The sequence below is a fragment of the Mustela erminea genome, chromosome 10 (genome assembly GCF_009829155.1).
Source record: "Mustela erminea isolate mMusErm1 chromosome 10, mMusErm1.Pri, whole genome shotgun sequence".
Lineage (NCBI taxonomy): Eukaryota > Metazoa > Chordata > Mammalia > Carnivora > Mustelidae > Mustela > Mustela erminea.
The window spans coordinates 79,924,025-79,948,426 of record NC_045623.1 but is presented as its reverse complement, the minus strand read 5'-3'; the positions used below and the strand labels follow the sequence as shown (position 1 = coordinate 79,948,426).

At 52.3% G+C, this 24,402-nt stretch overlaps 1 protein-coding gene across 1 annotated transcript in view; it reads left to right on the top strand.

Annotated features, from left to right (window-relative positions):
• The first annotated feature begins 5,714 nt into the window (after positions 1-5,714).
• Positions 5,715-24,402, top strand: part of MACF1 (microtubule actin crosslinking factor 1) — a 339,095-nt gene continuing 320,407 nt past the window's right edge. The window contains 1 exon segment of the mRNA XM_032302100.1: positions 5,715-5,949. Coding sequence (XP_032157991.1) covers positions 5,730-5,949 — 220 coding nt within the window. The 5' untranslated portion in view covers positions 5,715-5,729.

Here is a 24,402-nt window from a genome sequence, read left to right as displayed (position 1 = left end):
CTAGTTCCAAGGCCACAGACTTCTGGAGGGAATTAGCAGAGGACTTCAGTTGGTGAAATGGGGGACAGTGAAGGGGAACACTTACCAGACGCAGGGAACATGGTAGAAGGGAATAATTTTTAAGTGTCTGCCCCCTCCACTAGGCCACAAATCCTCAAGGACAAAGACCTGAACAGATTCACTTCCGTGTTCCTGACAGGACACAGAACTGTCCCCGGCACATGGTATTCCTCAATAAAAGATTGGCTGAAATGAATCAAAGCCCAGTAGCCCAAGGTTACTGGCCAGCAGCCAGCTGCAGAAAGCTTGGCAGATCTTACCAGCAGCTCAGTTCCAGGGCAGCAGTGCTGGAGCTAAAGTCCTGGGGAGACAAAGCTGAACGTCCTAGGTCCTGAGTCCCGAAGCCTCTGGAAGCTCCACCTTCTCTCAGCCCACAGCATGAATAATTCAGGACAGGACTGGTGGTCAGATTTGGGAAGGACAATGAGGTTGAGAAGAGGCAAACCATTCTATGCTCTCCAGTCAGAGAGGCTGGGGTTGCAGGCTTCTTAGGGAATGAGACAGCCCTGCCCCAGGAGATCTCCTCAGCTGGTCCTGTCTCCAGAGCTTGGGACCACAGATCCCAGCCCCTGCAGATACTCAGTCTCATACCCAGCCACTGGCACCCTTGTTATGTCTTCCCCTTGGCGCCTATGTGACCCTCTCACCAGAGAAGGGTTTTTGCATTTCTGCTTCTGCCTCACGTTTTCTAAGCACATCCCCACAGGAACTTTCGAACCGGTCTGTTGAATTCTGGGCTGAGGCCTCTGCAGGCTTCTGGGGAGAGATGTCCCTATGGTACCAGCCCAGTTACATTTGTGGACCCCTGACCTTTCTCTGGAAGTCCAAAAGATACCTGTGGTCCACAGTGAAGAACCCTTGGCTGGATCAAAGGTCTTGGGTTCTTTGCCTTGGCTTCAGACAGTGAAGAACAATGGTTACAGCATGAAATTTGCACTTTAACCTGGGCTTTAACCCAAGCCCCAACACTAGCTTGCTTTGTGGGGATCAGCAAGTCATTTAACCTCTCAAAGTCGCTTTCTCTTTATTCTAAAATGAGAATCCTAAAGATACCTACTGCACAGGGTTATGAGGAGGATTTAACAAGATAATGGACATAAATGCCTGGAGCATTGCCTCGCACTTAGTAGAAATTTAATAATGGTGGTTCCTTTCCTTTATTTAATATGGGAGGTACATGCAGACAGAAACCTAGAAGGTGTCAGTGGGTGGAAATCCCCCCTTCCCGTCTCCACTGTCCCTTCTTGGGATCAGAGCCTCATTACCTTTCGCTGGGACTATTGCAATAGTCTTCTTGCATAGCCATCCACACTCATCTTGTGCCTGTCTTTGGATTACGTTCACTCTTCTGCTTTCCTTCCTTCCTTGGCTGCTCATAACCACATAATTTAGACCAGATTTCTTAGCTTGAAATTCAAAGGCCTCTAAGTTGATCCCACCCACTTTTTCCTAACCTTTACAGAGAAAAAGGACCCAGGATATGGAGTCTGAGGACATGGATCCTAGTCCTGAATTGGCTACTTTCTTCCTAGATGACTGAGTAAATTATCTAGTCAGTTTCTACACCCAGAAATTGGTGATCATAATATGGCCTTAAGGGATCCACTGAGGTTTATATCCTGCCTTTACTGCTGAGTCCAGTGGAGCCAGTGGGCAGGACCAGATGCATCTTGCTCATTCTTATATTCTTAGCACAGAGCCCAGGGCCTGGCACAGGGTAGATGTTCAGTACATAGATTTGTTGAAAGAATGAATGAACAGGATTGTGAGGATCAGATACGGCAAGACCCAGGTAAAGCACCTCGCATGGTCCTTGCTTGGTCCCCCAGGAGGCACACCCAAATAGCAGCTGTTGCTATGCAGGTCACTCGAGGAGTGACTTGAGGCAAATACCCTCCCTTCTCTGAAGATACTCCCTTATCTGTACTATGAAAGCACTGAAGGCATTTCTGGCTCTTATTTTCTGTATTACTAGGCGGAGCATGCAGAAACCGCTCAATAAATTTTTTCTCAGGAGACGCAGCACAAGAGTGAGTTGCCTCATGGGGCCTGGTTCCCCTCTGCCCTTTACCCTGTGGGGAAGATGGGGCCTCCTTCTGATCCCTCCTACCAGAAGCCCAGCGGGTATGTGGACCGGCTCGGGCGCTCTCCCGAGCGGAAGCAGAAGCCCCAGGAACAGGGAAAGAATGTGGGTCTGGGGAAAGCGGGCAAAGGAGGGGCAGGCCGGGGAATGGGCCGTTTAAGAACCAGGTCCGGGCTGAGAGACGGCCCGGCAGCTTGGGACAGCGACTCGGGGACCGGCGGTGAGGAGCTTCAAAGGGACGGGCGGATGAGCCAGGCCCGGGTCAGCGAGCGGCCGCGGGGCCAGGGCGGAGAGGGCGCGGGAGCACAGGGCGGGGAATGTGGGGGTGTGAATTGGCCTGGGAACCCGGCGCCCGCACGGGAGGAGTTGGGGGGGGGAGGGACCCAGAGGGAGGGCGCAGGGGGGCAGTGCGCGGGGGGGGGGGCGCCGGGCTGCGGCCCGGCAGGGGCGCGCGGGGAGCGAGGCAGCGGCCGCGGGTGGGGTGCGGGGCGGGGGGAGCGCGCATCGAGGGGCGGGGGGCGGCGTCGGCGCCGGGGGTGGGGGAGCGGGTTGGGCGGCTGCGTCGGCTCCGCTTCAGCCGCTGCCGCTAGGGCGCGGGGGGCGGGGGGCTCGGCGCCGCGAGCTCGGCCATTGTGGGAGCCGCTCCCCTCGGCTCCTCTGCGCTGCAGCCCGGGGCGCCCCGCCGCCGCCGCCGCCTTTGCTGCTGCCACTGGCCGGTCTCCCCTGCTCCGGCTCCCAGGGTAAGGCGCTGGGCGCGGGGCTGGCTGCAGGCTCCCTGCCTGTCCACCGGGTGCGCGGCGGCGGCGGGGCGCGGTGCTGGATGGCGCGGGGCGGCCGCGCCCGAGTCCGGGTGGCCGGCGGCAGCGGGGAGGCGGCTTGACAGGCGCGGGCATTGCGGCCGCCCGGGCCTCGCACCTGCAGCCTCAGCGGCCCGGGCGGGGGAGCGCCGAGCACGCGGGGCGGGGGTCTCCCCGCGGCGGGCGCTGCCCGGGCCAGAGGGAGGCGTGTTCTCCGGGAAGATGGGACGCCCAGCCCTCTCGGGACGGGCGAGACATTTGCGGGAGCGGCCAGGGCCCGGCCGGGGAAGGCGCTTCCCGGCCCCAGGTTTTCGCCGCGGGCCTGGGCGCCCGCTCGGCTCCCGGTCGCGCGTCCGCATGGCGCGGCCCCGCTCTTTGTCAGCCGCGCGCGGCAGGCACGCGGACCCACCCGCGGGGCCCCGGGTTCGCGGGCGCGCCCCTCCCCCACCGCGGGGCAAGTGTGGGGGGCCGGGGGCGGGAGGGCCTCAGCGGGCGAGAGCCAGGTGAGGTGCCCGTCGCGCACCGGGCCTACGGCCTTGGGAGTGGGCTGGGGGCGTGGGCGCGCGCTCCGGCGACTCGGGGGCTGATGGAGTGACTCAGGTGAGCGAGGGGTGGGGCGAGAGCCCCGAGGTCAAACAGGTGTTTGCGAGGGGAGGCTGACTGACCCGGGTAGAGCCGGGGAGAGATGGTCTCCCTGGGAGGAGGCTGGGGATGTGCCGGCCTTTGTAGTAAATGGGCGTCTTGGGGAGGAATGGGCGGTTCTGGCTTGAAGCAGGTGGTCTGAGAGGAGGGGCGTTTTCCTGGCCGCGGCTGACGCTGGGGAGGGAAGCCTGGCCTGAATTTCCCCCGAGGCGGGGGCAGTCGCTTGGGCATCGGACGTGGCTGTGGGAGGCGGGCACCAGAAGTAATTGCGGGGAGGGGGGAATGCTAGGATAAAAGGCAGAGCTGTGCCAGATCCTGGGTCCTTTCCTTTCTGTGGCTAGATTCCTTCTTGATGTTCCATGGGAAAAGGGCCCGAATGCTTCCCGCACAGGAGGGGCCCTGGAAGGGCTGTTCTATCCGCCCGTGGCTTCTTGGAGGCCTCTTGCAAACGTTTGATGTTTCTTTTGTTATCTTTTCACATTCTGTGCTTCTGGTGGGGATCTGCCAATGACCCAGGAGCCCGCCCCTGCCCCTTGCTCCCTTCAGGTTGAGGTTCCCAGAATCCGGGAGGAGCTGTACCCAGAGACCTAGGTGCAGGTATTCCCCATAAGGGAAAGCTGACCGTGTCCCGCCCACCTGGGCCCTAGAGCCAAAGTGAGAGCTGCTTAGTTGAGCTGGATTTGGGGCCTCCAGGGAGGCTGGAAGCTGAAGGCATGCACCATCCGCGCTCTGATGAGGCCGCTGGGGTGGTGGGCCATGTGTAGCAGATGGTTCTGGGAAAGGAGCTTGGCTTGGCTGAGGGATGGCTGCCCAGTCTGGCTGGTGGAGCCCAGCTGGCCCCAGAGTGGTTGTGTTTCCATTCAGGTCTCTCCACTAGCTAAAATGATCAGAAAAACTTTCTGTATCACCTCCCCCACCCCCATTCTGTGCCACTTATTCCCACAGCAGTCCTTGGAATAAGCAAATGAACATTTTATCTAACACCCATTGTGCGCCCTGTGTGGTTCCAGCCAGTTTTATATTTGCATTTTACTATGTTCTTAAAACATCCTCTAAGGTGAACTAGTGTCCCCATTTTGCTGATGAGGAAACTGAGTCCCAGAGAGGTGAAGTGACTTGCCCCAGACCACACCAGTTGTAAAGTGGCCAGACCAGAGTTGACACGCAGGTCGGTCTTACTTCAAGTTCAGTACTTTTCTCAATAGACTTGGCCAAAGATGGAATGGGACAGATGTAGAATTTCTGTCTATTCTAGCTCAAGCTTTGTTTCAGGCCTGCCAGTGAGATCGTGCTTTAGCTTTTTGAAAATACTTCCCATCTGCTGCCCCATTTTATCCTTACAACATTCCTGGGAGGTAGGTCGAACAGGATAGAACAGTAGATGCTGTCCATTAAGTGCTTACTAATGTGCCCTGTTCCACGCTTTACCTGCAGGATCTCATTTGTGCCTTGCAAACAGCCCTGGGAGGTGTAGCTGCTATCCTCATCCTCACTTTATAGATGAGGATGCTGAGGCTCAGTGGTCAAATAGCTTCCTTAGGGCAGAACCTGAATCCACGTCTTATGATCTGTGGGACTTGAAAGGTCCAAATGACCAACTAACAATAATGGCGCTTACTAGGAATAGGAGCTTAACTTTTACAGAGTATTTTCAGATTTATTTATTTATTTGTTTTTAAGATTTTATTTATTTCTTTTGAGAGAGAGAGAGTAGGGGGAGGCACAGAGGGAGAGGGAGAGAATCTCCAGCAGGCTCCCCACTGAGCACAGAGCCTGATGAGGGCCTGGACCCCACGACCCTGAGATTATGACCTGAGGCGAAACCAACAGTCGGACATTCAACTAACTGAGCCACCCAGGCGCCCTGAGTATTTTCATATTTATGAACATCTTTACATATTATATCTTGGGATTTCTGTCAACCCCTGTGAATTCATACTGCCCTGCATTATCATCATCCTATTCTCCAGATGAAGAAACTGAGATTCAGAGGTCAAGTCAATGGCAGAACTACGACTAGCACCTGCTTCTCAAGTCCCAGTGTGCCTTATACGACCGACCCTTCACCTACTCATGTGCTCTCCTCTCTCCACAGACCACCTGTCCCTGGGCTCCCAGGCCCTCCCACGGCAGCCCCTGCCTGGGCGATGTCTTCCTCAGACGAAGAAACGCTCAGTGAGCGGTCCTGCCGGAGTGAGCGGTCCTGCCGGAGTGAGAGATCGTATAGGAGCGAGAGGTCAGGGAGCCTCTCCCCATGTCCCCCCGGGGACACCTTACCCTGGAACCTTCCACTGCATGAGCAGAAGAAACGGAAGAGCCAGGACTCGGTGCTGGACCCTGCGGAGCGGGCCGTGGTCAGAGTCGCTGGTAAGAGAGGCCCTAGCGAGCAGGGTGGCGGGAGGCAAGGTGACACTGGGCCTGTGTGCACCAGCTGGGGGTGGGTCATGCAGGGGGCCTCCTGGGGCGCTCTGACAAGCCAGCTGGAGTCCAATTTGGCATTGTTACTGTTGGAAAGATGATGGAATAACGTTAAAGAACAACCCAAGATGGTAGACTCTGCCATTCCTCACCCCCATGAGCTGGCCAGAGGCCTGGATGCAGTTTTGCACCTTCTTCATCTTTGTCCCCATGCAGTTGCCTTTGTGGCCTACGCACCATTCTGGATCTGACTTTTTTCACTTACTCTTACATCCAAATGATTTTCCATATTACACTTTAGGCTTTAGAGTTACCATTTATAAAGGCTGTGTAACATTTCATGATTTTAAAAATCCTACTCATTTTCTAATTTTTTTTTTTTTTTTGCCGCAATAGACAGTGCTGCAAAGAACATCTTTATGAATAATAGCACTTGACTTCTGTTGAGTTATTTCCTTGGAGTAAGTCCTTGGAGAGGGCAGTTTCACTCACACTGCTTTCTGAAAATGTGGTACACACTTAGCCTCCCTGCGGCCCGAGGGCTGGGGCTGCCTGCTGCTGTGGGATATGCCCGCTTCTCTGCTGGCAGGTGAACTGAGCTGGCCGGGCCTCGGGGCCACGGTCAGGAGTGCGGGCTCCGCAGTCAGGGAGGAGAAGTGCTGGCCAGTGCAAGCCAGCTGTGTGGCTCTAGGCAAGTCTCCTGTCCTCTCTGAGACTCACTTTCCTGTCTTGAGACTGCTTCCTGTGCCGAGCTGCCTTGAGGATAAGATGAGATAATGTATGGAAAGCTCTCAGCACTGTTTCTGGGTTAGGAAAGGTGGGGAGTGTTGTGGAGTGCTCCCTCTGCTGCTTCCTCGAGGGCATCCAAGCTATGCTTAGCGTCACCCGCTGCCAGTGGGCCCAGAGTACAGAGGCCAAGCTAGAGTAAGCCGAGCAGCAGCTAGTTCAGTGACATCACCCGCTTTCATTCCTTCACCAAGGCCTGTCCTGCTCCCTCTTTGGTGTCTCTCAACAAATGCCCCGGCCGCCTCTGCTGCTTTGTCCCCTCCCACCTGGGTCTTCCAACCTGCACCTCTCAGTTCTCGTGGTCTTGACCCTCTTCCATGTGACTCACTAGAGTATTTCATTCTACAATGTGAACCTGATCCTGTTTGTCACTCAGCTGCTTCTGAGCCTTCTTTGGCTCTTCCTTGCCTGGGGAACAGAGGCCCCTGAAATCAGGGCCCTCCTGAGCTTCACCTTCCTGCTATCTCCACCTCTAAGCACCTTGTCACACTGAGCTGTACCTTGACGCCTAGAGCTGTGCGCCTTGCGGGCTCAGACCTCCCATGATGTAGCTTTCTTCTCTGTAAGGCACTGGGAAAGTGCGACCTCCTCTGTCCCCAGTACCCCCAGCGGTATCCAGAGCTCCCTCCTTCGCTCTCATATTTGTACTTTTCCCTCCCCTGTGCTCCCTTGACCAGCTCGGCAGTTATCCCCCAGGGAACCTGTCACTCCCTCAGGACTGTTAGCAACGCCAGACCATGTCTTGCTTCTGTGTTTGCCCCCAGCTACTTGCACAGGGCCTTGTGCATACTGGGGATCAGCGAACCCCAAATGATGGGAGGAGTGCAAGGAGCGTTTGAGGAGAATGTGTGACCAATTGTGAGTGATCCAGGAGCAGGCAGTGAGCTGTAAAGGGATGCTAGGTAGGGAGAGGGTTCTGTGGGCTCAAGTCCTGAAGGGAGGGTTTTAGCAGAAGGTGAACTTCCAAGGAGACCCTGCAGGCAAGCTGGAGAGTTTACACTGCTTTTGTGGGCAGCAGGAAGTCCTTGGAGAAGGGTACTCCTCGAGACGTCTGGACCTGTGGCATCAGCCAGTCTGTAGAGTTTCCCAGTCTGTAGAGTCTCCAACCTTGAGGGGCCCCGACCAGGGGGTCTCAGGACCCACAAAGCTCTCGTTTTCCTGAAGGTGGCCTCCTCCCTCCGTATGCTCTCTAGCCCCATCCTCCACCACGTAGACATACTTCTAGGTCCCTTTGGGGTGAGTTCCTCTTCCAGGCTGCTCTGAGGGGCCCCACGGGATGATTTGCCTGTCATTCAATATTGCAAGTCTAGCACAGGAGTGGAGCGGGCTTGAGAGGGCTTGGGCCCCAGGCAACGTCTCTAAAGATGCTGTTGGGTCAACTAAGCAGAGGGGCAGCGGGCACTGTGTTGTGTTTCCGGCATCCATGCTGATCTTCTGCACCTCTTGATGCTGCCAAATGACAGTCCTGGGGAGGGGGCTGGGCCAGGGAGGCTGAAAATGTGGAGACTGTCATGGTTAAAAATAACTCGTGTGCTGCAGTTGGGCGTGTTTCGTTAGCAGCAGAGAAGAGGCGGGCCGGCTGCTGCAGGGCCTGGCTGCAATCTTGCTGTGATTTCGGAGCATTGGTGGGGGTTCGACCAGGGTTATTTAAAAGGCAGCCTGGCTTCTTTGGGGACTGCTTCCTGTGAGGTGCAGGAAGGGCATGTCTGGGAGACCCTAGGTGCTCCGAGTCTCTCTGAAGTCACAACTTTCATTCTGGGAGGAAATGAAGTCATTCTGGCCCTGGGAGCCAGCTGTGGCCCATACAGTTTTCTCCTCCCCATGGGTCTGGGTGTGAAGCCAAGTGGGGGTGTCTGAATCAGTCTTCCCAAATGCAGAGACCTCCCTCCTTCCCTGGCCCCATTCAGCATCCTGCGCTTGAGAGGCCTGATTGGGGGCGGGGGAGGGGGGGCCCTGCTGGTCACACATGTCGGACCAGAGAGGCGTGTCAGGACGAGAAACCTGCTGATCTCATTCTACAAAGCCCACACAGGTTCTGGGGCCTGCATGCGTGCTGTAACCCGATTCTTCCCATCCTCATCCTTTCCCGCCAGATTTTCTCTCTCTTCTTGGCCAGCCCTGTTCTCAACTCCTTAAGCTTCTTCCCATTACAATGGAACAATAGTCCATTACCAAGAAAGCCATTTTCTGTCCATCTGTGTTTTGGTTTGCATAGAGATTTCACAATAACTGCAAGTTAGGTAGGACATGTGTCAGGATCTGAGGCCCAGAGGATTTAAACAACTTGCCCGTAGTCACACCGTGCTGGCAGAGACAGGGCCTCTGACTCTGGGTACACTGTTATTTCCATTTCCTCAGGCAACGTGTGGCAACCGGGCCAGGCTGAATCTTGTGCAGATGACAATCTAAAAAGCTGAGCCGGTCTCCAGACTCACCTGAGCGCCCTCCTGCTCACTTCTGGTGGAGGTCTCAAGGTCTTGGCCCGTAAAAAGGCAGAGACAAAGATCTCTGAAACTTTGCCTCTTTGAAGACCTCTGGCTCTCTGTTACCGCCCAGCCAGCTTTAGTGATAGCCTTACTCATTGGCGGGAGGCAACAAGGAATGGGAGGGATTGGGGAAGGTAGTCTTCCAAGGACCACAACCCCACAGGAGAGGAAAGAAGGTTGTATATCTTGGGGCTTGTGGGGTGCTCCCTACCCCCCAGAGAAAAGCCAGGTGTAGGACAGAGTGTCAACACAGTTGCATGCTGTACAGTTCTAAGGGGGCGCCATTCCTCCTTTCTGTCGTTGTGGCTTTGTATATTTATTATGACAAATTTCCTGCAGAAGGCAGTAAAGTGTCCGGAAGAAGAGATCCCCTTTGGGCCGGGACTGGGGTGCAGGGAGAATTCCCCATCCACCTATCAATCCGGTATTCATCCACTTAACCTTACATCTTCAGGACCCTCCCTGTTCTCGGCATTGATATTCAAAGATGGCTGAAGATGTGATCCCTTCTTCACAAAGCTCAGTCTGGTTGAGAGGACAGCAGGGAAAAAATAATTACATTCCTGTGTGCACTGTGAAACAGGGGAGCATAGGGACTCAGGGCTAAGGACTGGCCTCCTAGTTAACCAGTAGAAAGCAACCCACCCCTCAGCAGGTGCTGGTGAAATCATCATTCCCAACATCTTCTCCCGTGTGGCCTCCCCCAGGAAGCCTTCCCTGATCCCTCCAGACAGACAGCAATTGTATCTCTGCCCAGCCCTTGTTTCAGTTGATTTATGTTACAGTTCATTGTTTCCGCCACCAGATCTAGAGGTTGCTGTAGTCAGGAGTCCCATCTTACCCTGCCTGGTGTTGCCCCAGAATCTCACCCTGAAAGTGTGGGCTTACTAGAATCTAGAAGCCTGGTGAGGGCCATGAGATGCAGCTCCAATGCTGGTTGGCCCTGCTTTGAGAGCTCACCTCACCTCCGCTGCTGGAGTCTCTCAAGGGCTTCCCTTTGGGGAGCCAGTGTTTGAGAGCTTATGCCTGGTCAGAAGAAGGGGCCTGCTTCTCTGCACCTATGCATCTCTCCTCCAGGATGGAAGCTCTGAGAAGGAGTCTCTTTGCTTGTTTGTTCATTCATTTGTTCAATAAAAATATGGATTTAGCCCCAGTTAGATGCCAGGCCCATTGGAGACAAGTGGACCTAGAGGCAGAAAACTTGGGTGAATGACTTCACTTCCTAGAGCCTCAGTTTCCTTGTCTGTAAAAGGGAGATGATGGCATCTGCTTTGAATGATCATTGAGTGAGAGTCGGGACGTGTTAGACAACACGGGTTAACATGCCCGTTACTGCACTTAGCGTGTCATTCCTTGTGAGCTCTCTGGGCCACTAGAAGAGTCAATGGAGTCTCCAGAAAGGCAGCAGTTTCCCAGGTGAGCCAGGGAGGGGCTCCGGGCCTCTTAATTCCATCCCTTTCTTTTGTTCACACTAGGGCTTTGTCAGAGGGCAGGTGGAAAGGCTTTTTTTTTTTTTTTTTTTTTTTTCCTGGCCAAACCATGTTGAGAAGAAAGGAAAGCAGGGGCAGGAAAGGGAGCCCTAAAAACAATTCCACTAGGAACCCTTACTCCAGAGCCTCCAGTCTTGCTTGCCCCAGGTTCTTTGACCTTTGCACCCAGGGAGGATCCTCTTACTTCCTAGCTTCTTTGCTTCTTCCTGGCAGTATCCTCGGGAGTCCCCTGATCCTATCCTGGAGCTTGGTTTCGGTAGCAGGAAAGTCCCATGAAAGTGGGGCAGAAAGAATTGTAGCTACACACCACCAGCTCAGCCCCAGCCCTTTGAAAGTGAATCTGGGTCACAGTAGCTGCAGGGATGGAAAGGGACCACGTGGGCAGAATTTTGTGCAGGCAGCAGAAAAGACAGCCTGACTGTCTTTCCTTTGAGGCTCAGGGTCTTTGTGGGACCCCAGCTGGCAAAGGAAGGTGATTGCCACATTGCAAGGTGTCGGCTTTGTGCTGTTGGTTTCCCATCATGCTTTTCCAGTGACTTCCCAGGTGACACGGAGACAGGTTTGGAATGGCAGTCTGACTCATGCCTCTCTGTTCTGGAGCAGCTAAGGGCTGAGGTTAGGAATGCGGAGGAAGGACTGGTTCATTCGGGGGCTACGGAAGCCTGTCATTTCTCAATCCCACGGGGTTAGAGATGACATGACACCAGAGGAGCTGACCATACAGCGGAATCTAGGGCTGCGTTTTCTTTTGTTGCTGCAGCCTTCCCCCCAGGAAGAGGTCTGTGAACATATCTGGATGGGGGGAGTATTAATAACCCACCACCACCAAAGTGCGATCCTGCGCCCAGCCAGTTGCTGCGGCTAGGACCTGCCGTGATTTGGCCCTGAGTCGGCCAGTTGCCACCTGTCAGGTAGAAGTGGGCCAGCTTCCTGGCTCTGCCTTGGCGCTCCTGCAGGAGCAGAACTGGTGCACCTGGCTGCAGTCTCTGCCTGGACTTAGGAGGCTGCTGCAGAGATGGTCTGGCATCCCCTGCAACCTGAAAACCAATGATGGGTGGAAGTTTCTGTCCTCAGCTGTGTCTCACCCCTACTCAAGAGATACCAGGGTTTTGCCTTGTGTCTAGGTGGAGGTTCTGCCTGGAGCCTCAGTGGGTGTGTCTCTGGGCATGCCTTTCCCTCTGCATTCCCTCCTTACTCGTTTCCTCCCTCCTGTGCTCTCTCTTCTATTCATTCACTCAAGGGCATGGCTTTGGGAGTCAGCTGGAGTCCCAGGTCCAGTTCCATCACTTGCCAGTTGGGTGAGCCCAAGGAAATGACTAACCTCACTGAGCCTCACTTTCCCACAGTTAAAATGGGGGGAGCAAGAGTGCCACTGCAGAGTCTCATGGGGTGGGTTAAATGAGATAGTGAGAGTGAGGTGCTTGGCTCAATGCCTGTTAGGTAACCAGCACTAGATACACATTAACCATTCCATGAATGTCATTCATTTGCTCATACACTTGTTCACTAATTCATGAATGCATCGATTCATTCCTTTTCTTATTCATTGATCATGCACTTGCTTGTTTGCCACATATTTCTAGAGCTGCTTTGTGCTAGGCTCCAGCTGGGCTTCAGAACCCAGCTCCCTCCCGTGCAGGCAGCCAGCACGCATCCTGAGTGGTGCACGTGGCAAGCCGGAGTTATCTGGAAGTTCCAAATGGGAAGGCCTTTTTCCCTACTTCTGCCCCCACTGCTAGCTTAGCACTATGATAGCATTTGATCTGGGCCTTGGAAAGAAATAAGACTGCCAGGACAACCTGAGGAGAAAGGGCATATCCCTGTTGTTTGTTTCTATTCCTGTTCTCCTCTCTTCGGCCTCAGCAGAAAGGAAGGAAGGGAAATGAAGAGCGAACAGCCAGGAGGAGTTAGGAATTAAGGAATTCAGTGGGTGGTTTGGGGATTTGAACTCTGGACTCAGTCCAGGAGCTCCTAGGAGCTTATGTCAGCTGGGATCCCCTAGGAAATAATAGTTGTAAAAGCCACTGTATATTGAGTCCTAGATGTGTGCCTATATCATTCAGTCCTCCCAGAACCCTGGGAACTAGTTGCTACTCTCCCGGTTTTACAGTAAGGAGGAGAAGGAACTTGTCTGAAGTCAGACGGTAAGGGACTAGTGGAGCTGGGGTTCAGCATCTCTGAGTGTGTATGGCGCCCCCTGGTTGCCGTGGCTCAGGTTGGCCTAACTCCAAATTCCGGGCCTAACTCTAAATTCCCCACCTTCTTCAGAACATTTCAAACATACACTAAAGTTGTGGGAATAGTATAGTGAACCCCCATCACCCAGATTCAAGAATGATCAATTCATGGCCAATCTTATTTCAGCCATGCACCTCATTTCTGCCTCCCCAATTACAGAGTTGGAAGTTCCAGTAATCACACACTCACCACCTCACATTTTAACTATCATATTGGGGCACCTGGGTGGCTCAGTGGGTTAAGCCTCTGCCTTGGGCTCAGGTCATGATGATCTCAGGGTCCTGGGATCAAGCCCCGCATCAGGTGCTCTGCTCAGCAGGGAGCCTCCCCGCCCCCCCCCGGCCCCGCCTACTTGTGATTTATCTCTCTGTCAAATAAATAAATAAAATCTATCATATTGCTTTTCCCCCTGTAGTCAGAATATTGGTTTATCTGTTCAGTAGTCATATCTTAATGGGAACCGTCCCACTCAACCCATTTCCCAGGGGCATCATGTGGGATTCTGACTTCTGAATCCCAGGGCCCCACATGTCCCTTCCAATGTTGCTTATCTGATCTTCTGGCCCTTCCAGCTTACGGTTCATGCCCTACTCCCAGAATACGCAGAGCTGGGCTCAAGCATTCCTGGCTCTGTGTCTGGAAATTTGATTTCTGAAGTGATATCTGTTTGTTTTGCCTAAACTACTTCAAATGAATCAGGACCCTGCCAGTGTAATTAAGAAAGTCTCCTGAAGATGGGTTTCAAAGATTCAGTCTTAAGATACTGAACTTGAGATGCATTAGGACTGAAGTCTTTAAAATCACAGAGGGAAGGGATTCTGGTTTTGTGAGAGGGGCCTGCACCCCAGGCCTGCCCTGATGTTGGTGAGCTGTTTCCTCTCCAGGGCTTCTCTGGGATCCGTACTCAGCTTCCAGGCTGCCTCTCTCACTAACCCTTTAGGGGTTTCTGTCCTGAGGTAGTATTGGATAAGGAAATGTTATTATTTTTTTCCCTTAGGATTTTATTTATATTTTTGAGAGAGAGAAAGAGAGAGAGGTCACTTGAGCATGAGCGGGGTGAGAGGCAGAGGGAAACGCAGGCTCTCCGCTGAGCAGGGAGCCTGATGAGGGGCTTGATCCTGGGACTCTGGGATCAGGACCTGAGCCGCAGGCAGATGCTTAACTGACTAAGCCATCTAGGTGCCACAGGCAATGCTATTTCAAGTGGAGGGATTCGCCACAGCGCCTAATTTGGGGAACCTCCCAATTCCCCCAAAGTGTGCAGAGTGCCTATAGCCCTGTTTGGGAGGAACCAAAGAGCCCCTACACAGGATGAGCAGGAAAGGAGATTGGGGCAGAATGAGTGGGGCTCACATTCGCCTGTTTCCTTCAAGAGAGAAAAAAAAATGGTTAGAGTCACAGAAAGCCTGGGAGACCGCAGAGGGGCCACTAACATTCCTAGGTCCTACTGATATGTTCTGAATGCCAGGTTTGTGCTTAGTAGCTTACAGGCTTCCTTTGACCTCATCCTTAAAACAACTTTAGGAAGCAGATGTGCCTTGGTAGATAGAATAGAAACCCAGAGAGTCCCATAACTTGCTCAAGGTCTCCAGGCCAGTAAGAGGCCATGCCGGGAATGGCTCTAGCTCTGCCTAGGGCAACCCACTGCCTCCCCCATTACAAGGAAGGGTAGTTTAATAATAGCTAACATCTGCGCGGCACTTCAAGGTTCACGGAGTGCCTTAACTCCCATTATCTCCACTGTGCCTTAGGAAGCCCCGGGCGGGTGAAGCATTCCACGCCCCTTCGGGACAGCTGCCTATCAGAGGTCCAGCTTCTGCTCATTTCCCCCATGTAAGGATTGGAGATTCTTTGGCATTGGCTCTGACAAGTCAGGGGAGAAGGCCTAGGGAGGCTGAGGTGGAGAGACTTGGCCAGTTGCTATGGTAACCCAGATGGCTGAGTAACCATTTTGAGGGTTGCTATGGTGACGGGCTGCCTGTGGCAGGGATCTTGTCTTCCTGGGTGGCTGGCACCATCCAGACCTCTTAAATTAGCGACGTTGCACTTTCTGAACAGAAGAGGGCAGCATGATGGTGGGCAGACGCTTCCTACCCCAGAGCGGTCTGGGAAACTGGAGGCAAAGCTTAGTGAAGTGTTTCCAGGGGCTGGGCGGAAAGGGAGTTTTAGCTGGTGATGGAAGACTGGGGGCGCTGGGCCTGGAGGCAGGTGTCCTGAGACCAGAACCGGATGATCTTCTTCCAAGATCTAGCTGAAGGATAGGGCTTGGGTCAGCCCTTTCAGTGTCTGGTTCCAGCTACTACCGGGGAATGTAAAAGGCACAGAAGACAGCTTACCCCCGCAAGGAGGAACAGAGCGCGTGCGCAGATGCACGGACGCACACACGCACTACTAGCAAAGAATTTATTTATAAAGCATCCATTAACACATGTAAAATAATGCAGTAGGAGCCAAGCTGAAGAAGTGCTGGGAGTAAACCTTCTAGAAGTTGGAGGAGGAGTGCTAGCAGAAAGAGAAACATTTTCATTTTCTTCTTTCTCCTCTGCACCTGAAGCCCTTGGCCACTGAGTGGACACTGAATTGGATTCTCATGTCTTGAATCACAGATCTTGCCCACATCTCCCACCCCCATGTCTTCACTTGAGACATCTATGCCTTCAGCAAATATTTCTTGAACATCTAGTAGATGCAAAGCGTTTTGTTAGGTCCTATGATGAAGGAAGATGAAATAGATGAGTCTCAAAGAACTTCTGAATGAGGACATTAAGGAGGCAGTGATGCAGACACCCACAATACATGTGGCTGGAGTCCCGGGAGTGAGAGGAAGAAAATGTGGCCGGGATTTTGAGAGGAGTCTCTTCTACCTGGGTTGATTAAAAATAACTTCATGTCATTTTGGGTGAGCTTCCAAGATGGGTAGGATTTTATTAGGTGAAGTTGGGGAGTGGAGGACATTCCAGGCAAAGGCTCAGAGTTTGCTTATAGGGGAAGACCCCACACATGAGGGCATCGCGGGAGGCCAGCGTATACAGGAAAGTAGATGTCAAAATTTGGAGGACTTTGAATGCCAGGCACAGGTAAGGGACACTGTGGGAGACAAGCATATTCTCTTCTTAAATACTCTAGCCTTCAGCTAGTCAGAAGCCACAGGCAGCTGAGTATTTTAGGATCATCTGGTCCACTCATGCATCCACTGAGTCAAAATTTTAAACAAATATTTGCCAGGTGCCCTGCACGTGCCAGATCATTTGCTAGATGCAGGTCTAGTGTTGAACAAGGCGGACAACAGCCCTGGTCCTCAGGGAGCTAATGGTTTAGTAAGGATTAAAGACATGGAACTGATAGCTTCAAGTGTGATGGATATTACCAAAGGGGAGTAGAGGGGGTGGGAAGACCTACTAACCCCAGGGATCAAGGCAGGCTTCTCTGCAGGAGTTTCAGCAAAGGTGTGAGTAGGATGAGCCAGGCCAAAAGAGGAGAGCATTGAAGGATTACAGCCTGAGAAAAGAGCAGGTGGGAAGACCCTGAGGTAAGAGAGCACATGTTTGAGAAGCTGAAAGAAGTTGAAAGAGGCTGGACCTTACAGAGAGGGGCCCTTGGTGAGGCTTGAGTGGGGGAGGATGTGGTGGAAAAATAAGGCTTTATTTACTTTATTTACCCTTTCCTCCCACTAGATGTCCTTCTGAGTACATCCTGCCTCCTTCGGCTTCCCCATTGCAGCCTCCTTAGAAATGCAATAGCAGTGTCGCCACCAGGAGCAAAGGAAAATCATAGACCTAAAGAAGAAAGCCTCAGAGCTGTCCTGATTGTGTGGTCTGGCTATAAATTTAGACTGTTGCTTGGAAAAACCCAGAAACCTCCCCTTCATAGTCTTTCTTCTTCCCATCCCCCCACCCTCCAGCAGCTGCTTTGTTCCTCTATCCTTATAAAATTTTCTCTGTATAAAACAGAAACATCAGCCAAACATGTGGACTTCCCCTTTTCCATTCATTAGAAGAATTCATTACTTCAAAATCTCATGGGAGCATTTAAATGCAAATCTTGTCAAGAAAGCTACTTGAGTCTGAGAAGCCCTCCAGCCACAACCCAAACCAGAACTTTCTTCCTTGAATACCATGTTTCTTAAAAGGAATCTCAACCTCTTGCCCTCTCCCCTCTAAGCCCCCTAAGCCTTCAACAAAGTCTGATTCCCAGAACAGACTCTCTCTCCCTTCTTGCCCCTGTCTTTCTTCACTTTTGGCAAGCCTCAGTCACAATTCTTGAGGAACCTGCTTACAAAGTGACACACGTAGCAGCCCCAGGAGGGGATGGAGGCTTTGCTATTTACTGTAATGAAAATGAGGCAGATGTCTGGGGGTGAGAGTGGAGGTGTGTGTATGTGTATTTGTGTCTGGGCCTTCTTAGCCCTACTGGAATAAAATAATATAGGAAATGCAGATGACTCAGCACGGATACAGTCAAGGTCCCCAGAGTTAGCATTTCTATATTCTCTGCTGTTTACGAAAAATGTGCTTATGCCATCAATCTCCAACTCCTTCACCCTGCATTTTCCACTAAGTCTCTTATTTGAAAAATAATAAACCTCAAGCTTGGGGCGCCTGAGTGGCTCAGTCGTTAAGCATCTGCCTTCAGCTCAGGTCTTGATCCTAGGGTCCTGGGATGACCCCCCCCCCCCCACTGGGCTCCCTGCTCAGTGGGAGGCCTGCTTCTCCCTCCCACTGCCCGCCACCGCCCCCCCCACCTTGTGTTCCTTCTGCCATCTCTCTCTGTCAAATAAATAAATAAAATCTTAAAAAAAAAAAAACAAACAACCACCAAAAACTTCAGGCTTATTTTCCTTCTTTTCTTAAACTGAGCTCACTAGCAGCTGACACCAAACTGTGGTCTAGCTTTTTTTTAAGCACAGAGGATTAAACTGGAAGGAAATGAGCCTTTGTCCAAACACCATCCCTTGTCCGCCCTCTTTTAGGCCCTTCCATACATGATTTTCATGCCTAGAACTTGAGCAGGCCAGCAGAACTTGATGGATGGGGAAAGATATGATTAATGACTTGCTCACCCGATTTTTGATCATGGTATGGTGTGGAAACAACCAGTGTGTACCTATTAGTGAAAAGCATCATCTCTTCTTACTAATGTGCTGAGCACTGACCAAGTACTTGGCAACTACTCATAGTCCATAAAGAGGCAGGCCTTGCCCCAGGGGGAAGAAGCTCCTCTTCAAAAACCTTGAGAATGGGAACTGAAATGGAAACCCAAGTCCCAATTTTGCCTGTTCAATGTCCCATGAATTCTTTTTTTACTTGCTAATATGCTGCTATTGTGAAATCTGCCCGCTTAACTTTTACCCACAACCACTTCCCTACCCCCTGAAAAATCAAGTTAGCAGACTTGATGAGGCCCTGGAGGATAATGGCTGGGTGAGGGGAGCTGGGGGCCAAAAAAAAACCCGATCACCTGCATTTACCTGAGTTGCTGGTTCACAGCTGTGGGCCCCCAGTGCGGTCTGTGAATATTGGGACTGAAGGGTACACGGATGAATGGAGGATGGGATGACACTGAGAACTCCCTTTCTCAAAATGGTTCCACGTAAATCCCTACCTGTATTTACCGGTTTCCGTCCTTCGCTAGCCTTTCCCCGGACGGAAAATGCTTGGCTTCCTTCTTCTTCCCTGACCAGTCAGGTTCCAGGATTCTTTTCTTTGTTCCGTAACAGGTCCCCACATTTCTCCCTTCCCATCTAGGTCTCTGTTCTGATGGCTGTCACAGCGCCATAATCCTGTTGGCCCCCCCCGCCCCCCCCGTAGATTTATGTCCTTCTGTCTCTCTTACTCCCCTCACCGTGCGGTCAGAGTCCCGTTTTCATCCTCCCCACCCCCCACCCCCTGGTCATTTCTCAGCTTCTGGTTCCTCATCCTTGGCCTGGTTTACTTCATGGTGCTTGGCTTGCCCTCTCATTTCAAGTTCAGTTTCTTCCGTTTCTGGAAAACCCTTTGTTTCTGGGATTCCGTGTGGCCTCAGTGTGGCCTTCAGCCTCTCACTGCAGCCCTGTCTGGATCCTGCCCCTGTCCTCCTTCTGACCGTGTCTAGCTCCGGATCTATCTAGGTCTTTCGCTCTCTCCCTTCCCCTCAGCTTCCCTAGGCCCTTCTCCTGCGGCTGCACAGGCCCGGCCCTGTTTCCTCCAGTCAGGGGCTCCCTCCTTTGTCCCAGCGGCGGGTGTAGGTCAGCGCCGAGCCGGGTGCCCGCCCGCTCGCCCTGTGGCGTCGGCCCGGGGTCTCCCCGCCGCTGCGGCCCGCCCAGTCCTTCATTCGCACGCGCGTGGGGCCTCCCTCCCGGCGGCCCCCGCCTCCCTCGGCCCGCGCCCCCTGCCCTGCCCGCGGTGGTCCGCAGCTAGCCGGGCCCCGCGTGGGCAGTCGGGGGGCCCGGCCGCCGAGGCGGCGGGAGAGGGGCGGGAACCTGCCGGGCCTGCCGCTCCTGACAGGAGGAGTCGCCGCCGCCGCCGCCGCCGCCGCCGCGCCGGGGCGGGCTGAGGGAGGAGCGGAGCGAGGGGTGGGGAGGCGGAAACGCGAGCCGGGACCGGCGGAGTGCGAGCGGCCGGCTGCGGGCAGGCTGAGGAGCGGAGTGCTACTGCCAGGCCGGGCGAGGCGGACGAAGAGCGGACAGCGGAAAGCGGACAGCCGGGGCGCCGCCGCCCCCGAGCCGCACAAAGGGCCGAGACTGGGGCCGCCGCCGCCGCCGCCTCAGCGCGCGGGCCTGGAGCCGGCGCTCGCCGGGGCCCGGGGAGAGCGCGGCGCGGGCGGCCATGGCCGGCTACGTGCCGGGTCAGCAGCCGGCCAACCGCAGCCAGGAGAAGGAGTTCGTGCAGGCGTACGAGGATGTGCTGGAGCGCTACAAAGGTGCGGCGGGCGGCGCGGCGAGGGACGGGCGGCCGGGCGGGGTGGCGGGGTGGCGCCCACCCCGGCGTCGGGGCTGGCCCCGGACCTGCTCTTTCTCGGGCTAGCTTATTTGCGGAGTTGAGATAAGCCTGCGGGAGACGGCGCTTTCCCCAACGCTGGCTACATTAGCCGCCCTACTATCTGGAAGGGGGCGAGCCCGGGGGCTGCCTCCCGAGCCCCGGCGCGGTAGGGAGTTGCCGGGGAGGAGGAGGAGTCGGGCGGGAGCAGCCTCCCGGTCCGCTCCGAGTGTCCAGCTCCTCTCGCCGAGGCTCCGGCGGCCGCGAGCCCGCCCGGGGGCTCTCGCCCCCCTTTGTCTCCCTCAGTCTCCGCTCCGTCGCGTGGCGGCCGGGGTCGGTGAGTGTGCACTTTTGGGGAGAGGCCTCCTCCCCCGCGCAGCCCGGGGGGCTTCGAGCCGGTGGAGGCGGGGGTCGGCCGCCGCTCTCCCCTCCCACCGAAAGGCTTGCCGTCGACTCGGGTGGCAGCCGGGAGGCGCTCTGGCCGCGCAGCCCCGCACTCCAGTGCCTCCTGCAAGGCCTGGGTGTCCGCGAGAAAGTTTTGACAGGCGGAGGGTCTGCGGACTGCGGCTCCCCGACGTGTCCCCTGATGCCCGAGGCGCCCTTCGGGCTCGAGCCCGGGGTGCGCGCTCCCGGGGGCCCCTGCCCTGATCTTGAACATCCAGGGCTGGGCTTTTGCTTTGTGTGCCAGTTGAGCTTTCCAACCCGGGAGATTTCCCCCCCAGAAACTCCAGAGGCAGCACTTTTCTCCTATTTTATTCAGCGGCGCCCTTGTGACTGGGCCTCTAGTTTCTTTTCATCGGAAGGAAACTTCAGCCCTTATGACTGAGTCCAGCATACTTGTTTACGACACCTAGCCAGTGAAGGGAAACTAATGCAGAAGCTGTAAAACCCTCCCTCTTTTTCTTCCCTTGTGGCTTGGGAATGCAGCAGGAGAGAGAGAGAAATGAAATGCTGAAAGGGACCTGCTGAGGAGGTCTGCTGGTTCCCTTCTGCATCAGCTTCTGTAAGCTGTCCAGGTTTCCCTGCCTGAAGCAAATGTTCTGTCACCCCCCTGTGGTCTTTCTTTTAAGAAATGTGGTTCATTTCAGAGCACAAAGAGGTTAGATTGTACTGCTGAACTTCATTGAAAAAATGCTGCTAAGTGAATGGTTAGTTCCATTAAGTTTCCTCGCAGGCTTTGGAGCAACACTGCACTCTTCAAAGAGAGGACACTCTGTGCCTGTGTTGGGCTGTGAGAGCTTTAACAGCCCGCAGAATTATAACACAAATAGGTGAAGAAATCTCAATCTCAGCACCTCGCGGGATCATGTTGCTGGTGGCCTCCAACTGAAAGGAAGTTGGATTTCTAGCAAATGAAAGGAGGAAAGAAGGGGGAAGTAGGGCTGGTTTCAGGAGAGTCCTTTTAGCTGGCTCACTTAGTTTGGTTTCCTCTGAAAAACTTTGATCAGGTGTGTAGGAATTTGATCCTTTCCAGGCACAGATCTCTTTCTTGGGAGGAATGAGTTGAAAATGGCCAAAATAAATTAACTTGAGCTGTTTGAATGGTTGTACAGGCTGCTCTATGATAGTTGTAGAAGAATTTCTCATCCCCCCCACTGCATCATTCTCACTGGGAAGTCAGGGTGGATTAGGATCCAGGCCTTTGTTACTTTGCTGTATGGAATTCTTGCATTTTCCAGACTTAGAAATCCCCTTACTGCCTTTATGGGAGAACACTTAGCCTAAGCTAGAATCAACAGAGTGACCAGGGGTGTACTTTGTGAGAACAAAGACCAGAATTAGTTTTGGAGAGACTTGGGGAAATAGATACTGATGATGTTGGGGTGCTAGGCTCTCATTGGTTGGCCACCAGATTCCTTGGATCTTGATCTCTCTCTCTCTCTGCTGTAAATTTATAGTCACCTCATTCTACAAATGAAACAGGATTTTGGTATTCAGGAGAGCTAAAGTTTTCAGCTGCATAAACTGTCCCTGGAAGGGGCAGAGGCTAGAAGGGAAGTGATGCATTTGCTTTGTGAAGGGAGTAGAACAGTATGTATTGCAGCTGTATTAGGAATGGTTGTCAGGCATGGATTTTCCATAATTGTGCCTGGCAACCATTTCCCTGTGTGTTGGTAGTGAGCATGGTTTTGGCAGGATTAGGTGATTCAGCATGAACATAAACACTCTCTCTCATTTCCTAAATATCCCAAAGGCTCTTTCAGAGCCTGAGTGTCCAGCAAATAGGACGTAGTAGCTAATAACTTTCTATCCTAACATTTCGGAGTGGGTTGCAACCAGCAGAGCCAGGACATGTTCTTAACAGTTCTCCAAAAAGCAATTATTAGGTACCTATTGCAAGTAACACAGTGTTAGGCGCTGGAGATGCCAGAATAATGAGTGAGATCTGGTTGCTACCCTTGGTTATTCACATCTAACAAAGGAAAGACCTATGCAAATAAGTAATTATGATACTATAAGTGCTAGAACAGAAGTATGTATAAAGGACTGTGGAAGCAAAAGGAGGGATGAATATTTCCACTTGGGGTTCATTGGGAGATTTGACAAAGGAGGTGACCCTTGAGTGGACCTTTAGGGATGAATGAAATTTAGTCAGATGGAAGAGGGTGGGGAGGAGAGAAGACAGGAATAAATACCACATGCAAAGGTTTGAAGGTAAAAGTCAATGGAGGGGTGGGTTCAAGGAACAGAATGTGAGTAGTTGGGTATGAACAAACAGCAAGAGTTTTGGGAGCAGATGATACTGTAAAGGATCCAGAGTCCAACTTATAAAGATATTTTTTTATGGCTTTATTCCATGGGCAGTGGGGGAGTCATTGAAAGTTAAAAGTTAAAAAAAAAAAAAGCAACAAGCATACCAATTTTATTAATTCGTGATAGAGGACATACCTACCCAGTGATTGGAATACTTATATTGCTGTCTGGGACACCCTTTTCCTTGTACCGTAGTGATTATGAAGCTAGTAATCAGATGGTTGCTTTGTACACATGGAAACAAAGAAAAGAGACATGCATTGTTTTGAGGAATATTTCATCCAGATGATTTGGGCCACTTGCAAAATTTTCCTTTCAATGGATTGAGGTCCTTGTGAACACCAAAGCAAACTAGGAAAAACAGAGAGGTAGGAGAACGAGGATCTGATTCTTTTCCTGGGGTCGGGACAAACTCTGTGGAAGTAGCAGGCCACAAACGGGCATAGTTTTAGATTTTAGAGAAGTTTAAAAAGAAACACAATCCTGGTGGTTGGTTAAATAGAAGGGTAATGTGTAAGTTGATTTGAGTGGAATTAGATTTTGTGTTTTCACAAAGCCCTTATAGACTAAAGATTCTTTATATGCCAGGCTCAACTAGGAGTAAAAAACATTCACATTTCAACTTTGGTAACATGGACTATCTGGTACTTAAAAACTTCAGAGTTCTCAGTAGGTCCCATGGATTATACAAAGTAGTTATGATCGATATTTATTTATTGTATCACAAAAAAGAACTTAAAGAACTTACTGTATAGAAGGAGTGAAGGGTCTGCACATTATTTAACATTCAAAATTAGCAAGTCAGCACAATATAGTAGAGATGAGGCTTTGAATTTCTTGTCTTGTGGTCCAGTCCTAGTTCTGCCATTTAACATCTCCCTTGGGTTTCACATCTGTTAAAATGGGAATGATAATACTAACTCCTTGGGATTCATGAGATTCATGACCTCCTGGCACATATTAGGCAATTCATGTTTAGAAAAACTTCCATGTAGGGGCACCTGGGTGGCACAGTGGGTTAAAGCCTCTGCCTTCGGCTCAGGTCACGATCCCAGAGTCCTGGGATCGAGCCCCGCATTGGGCTCTCTGCTCGGCAGGGAGCCTGCTTCCCCCTCTCTCTTTCTCTGCCTGCCTCTCTGCCTACTTGTGATTTCTGTCTGTCAAATAAATAAATAACATCTTAAAAAAAAAAAAAAGATTTAGAAAAACTTCCATGTAGATAACACTTTATTTTTTACAAGGTAGTTTCATATTTATTATCTTATTTGATCTTTATAATATTTTGTAAGGGAGGTATTATACACATGGTTACATTTAGGCATGTAGACTTAAATTATTGTCTAAGAGCCAGGATCCCAGATTTCTAGATGGTTTCACATTATATCACAGAAGGTAATCTTAAAATCAGCAGTGACCTGAGTTAAGTGAGATAATTGTGAAAATAGTTTAATTGTTAATATCACTGTTAGTTTTTAGCATTTGAACTATACTTCCATCCCTTATGTGGCGTACATTTCCAGATCTCTGAACTGTGGAGAATTTCTTCTCCTTTCCTTTTATTATGGGAGAGGTTTCATGGTATGTAAATTACTTTGACATTTAAAAATACATACATATTTTTTAAATTTTAGCAGGCTCCACGCCTAGCATGGAGCACATCTTGGGGCTTGAACTCACGACCCTGAGATCAAGATC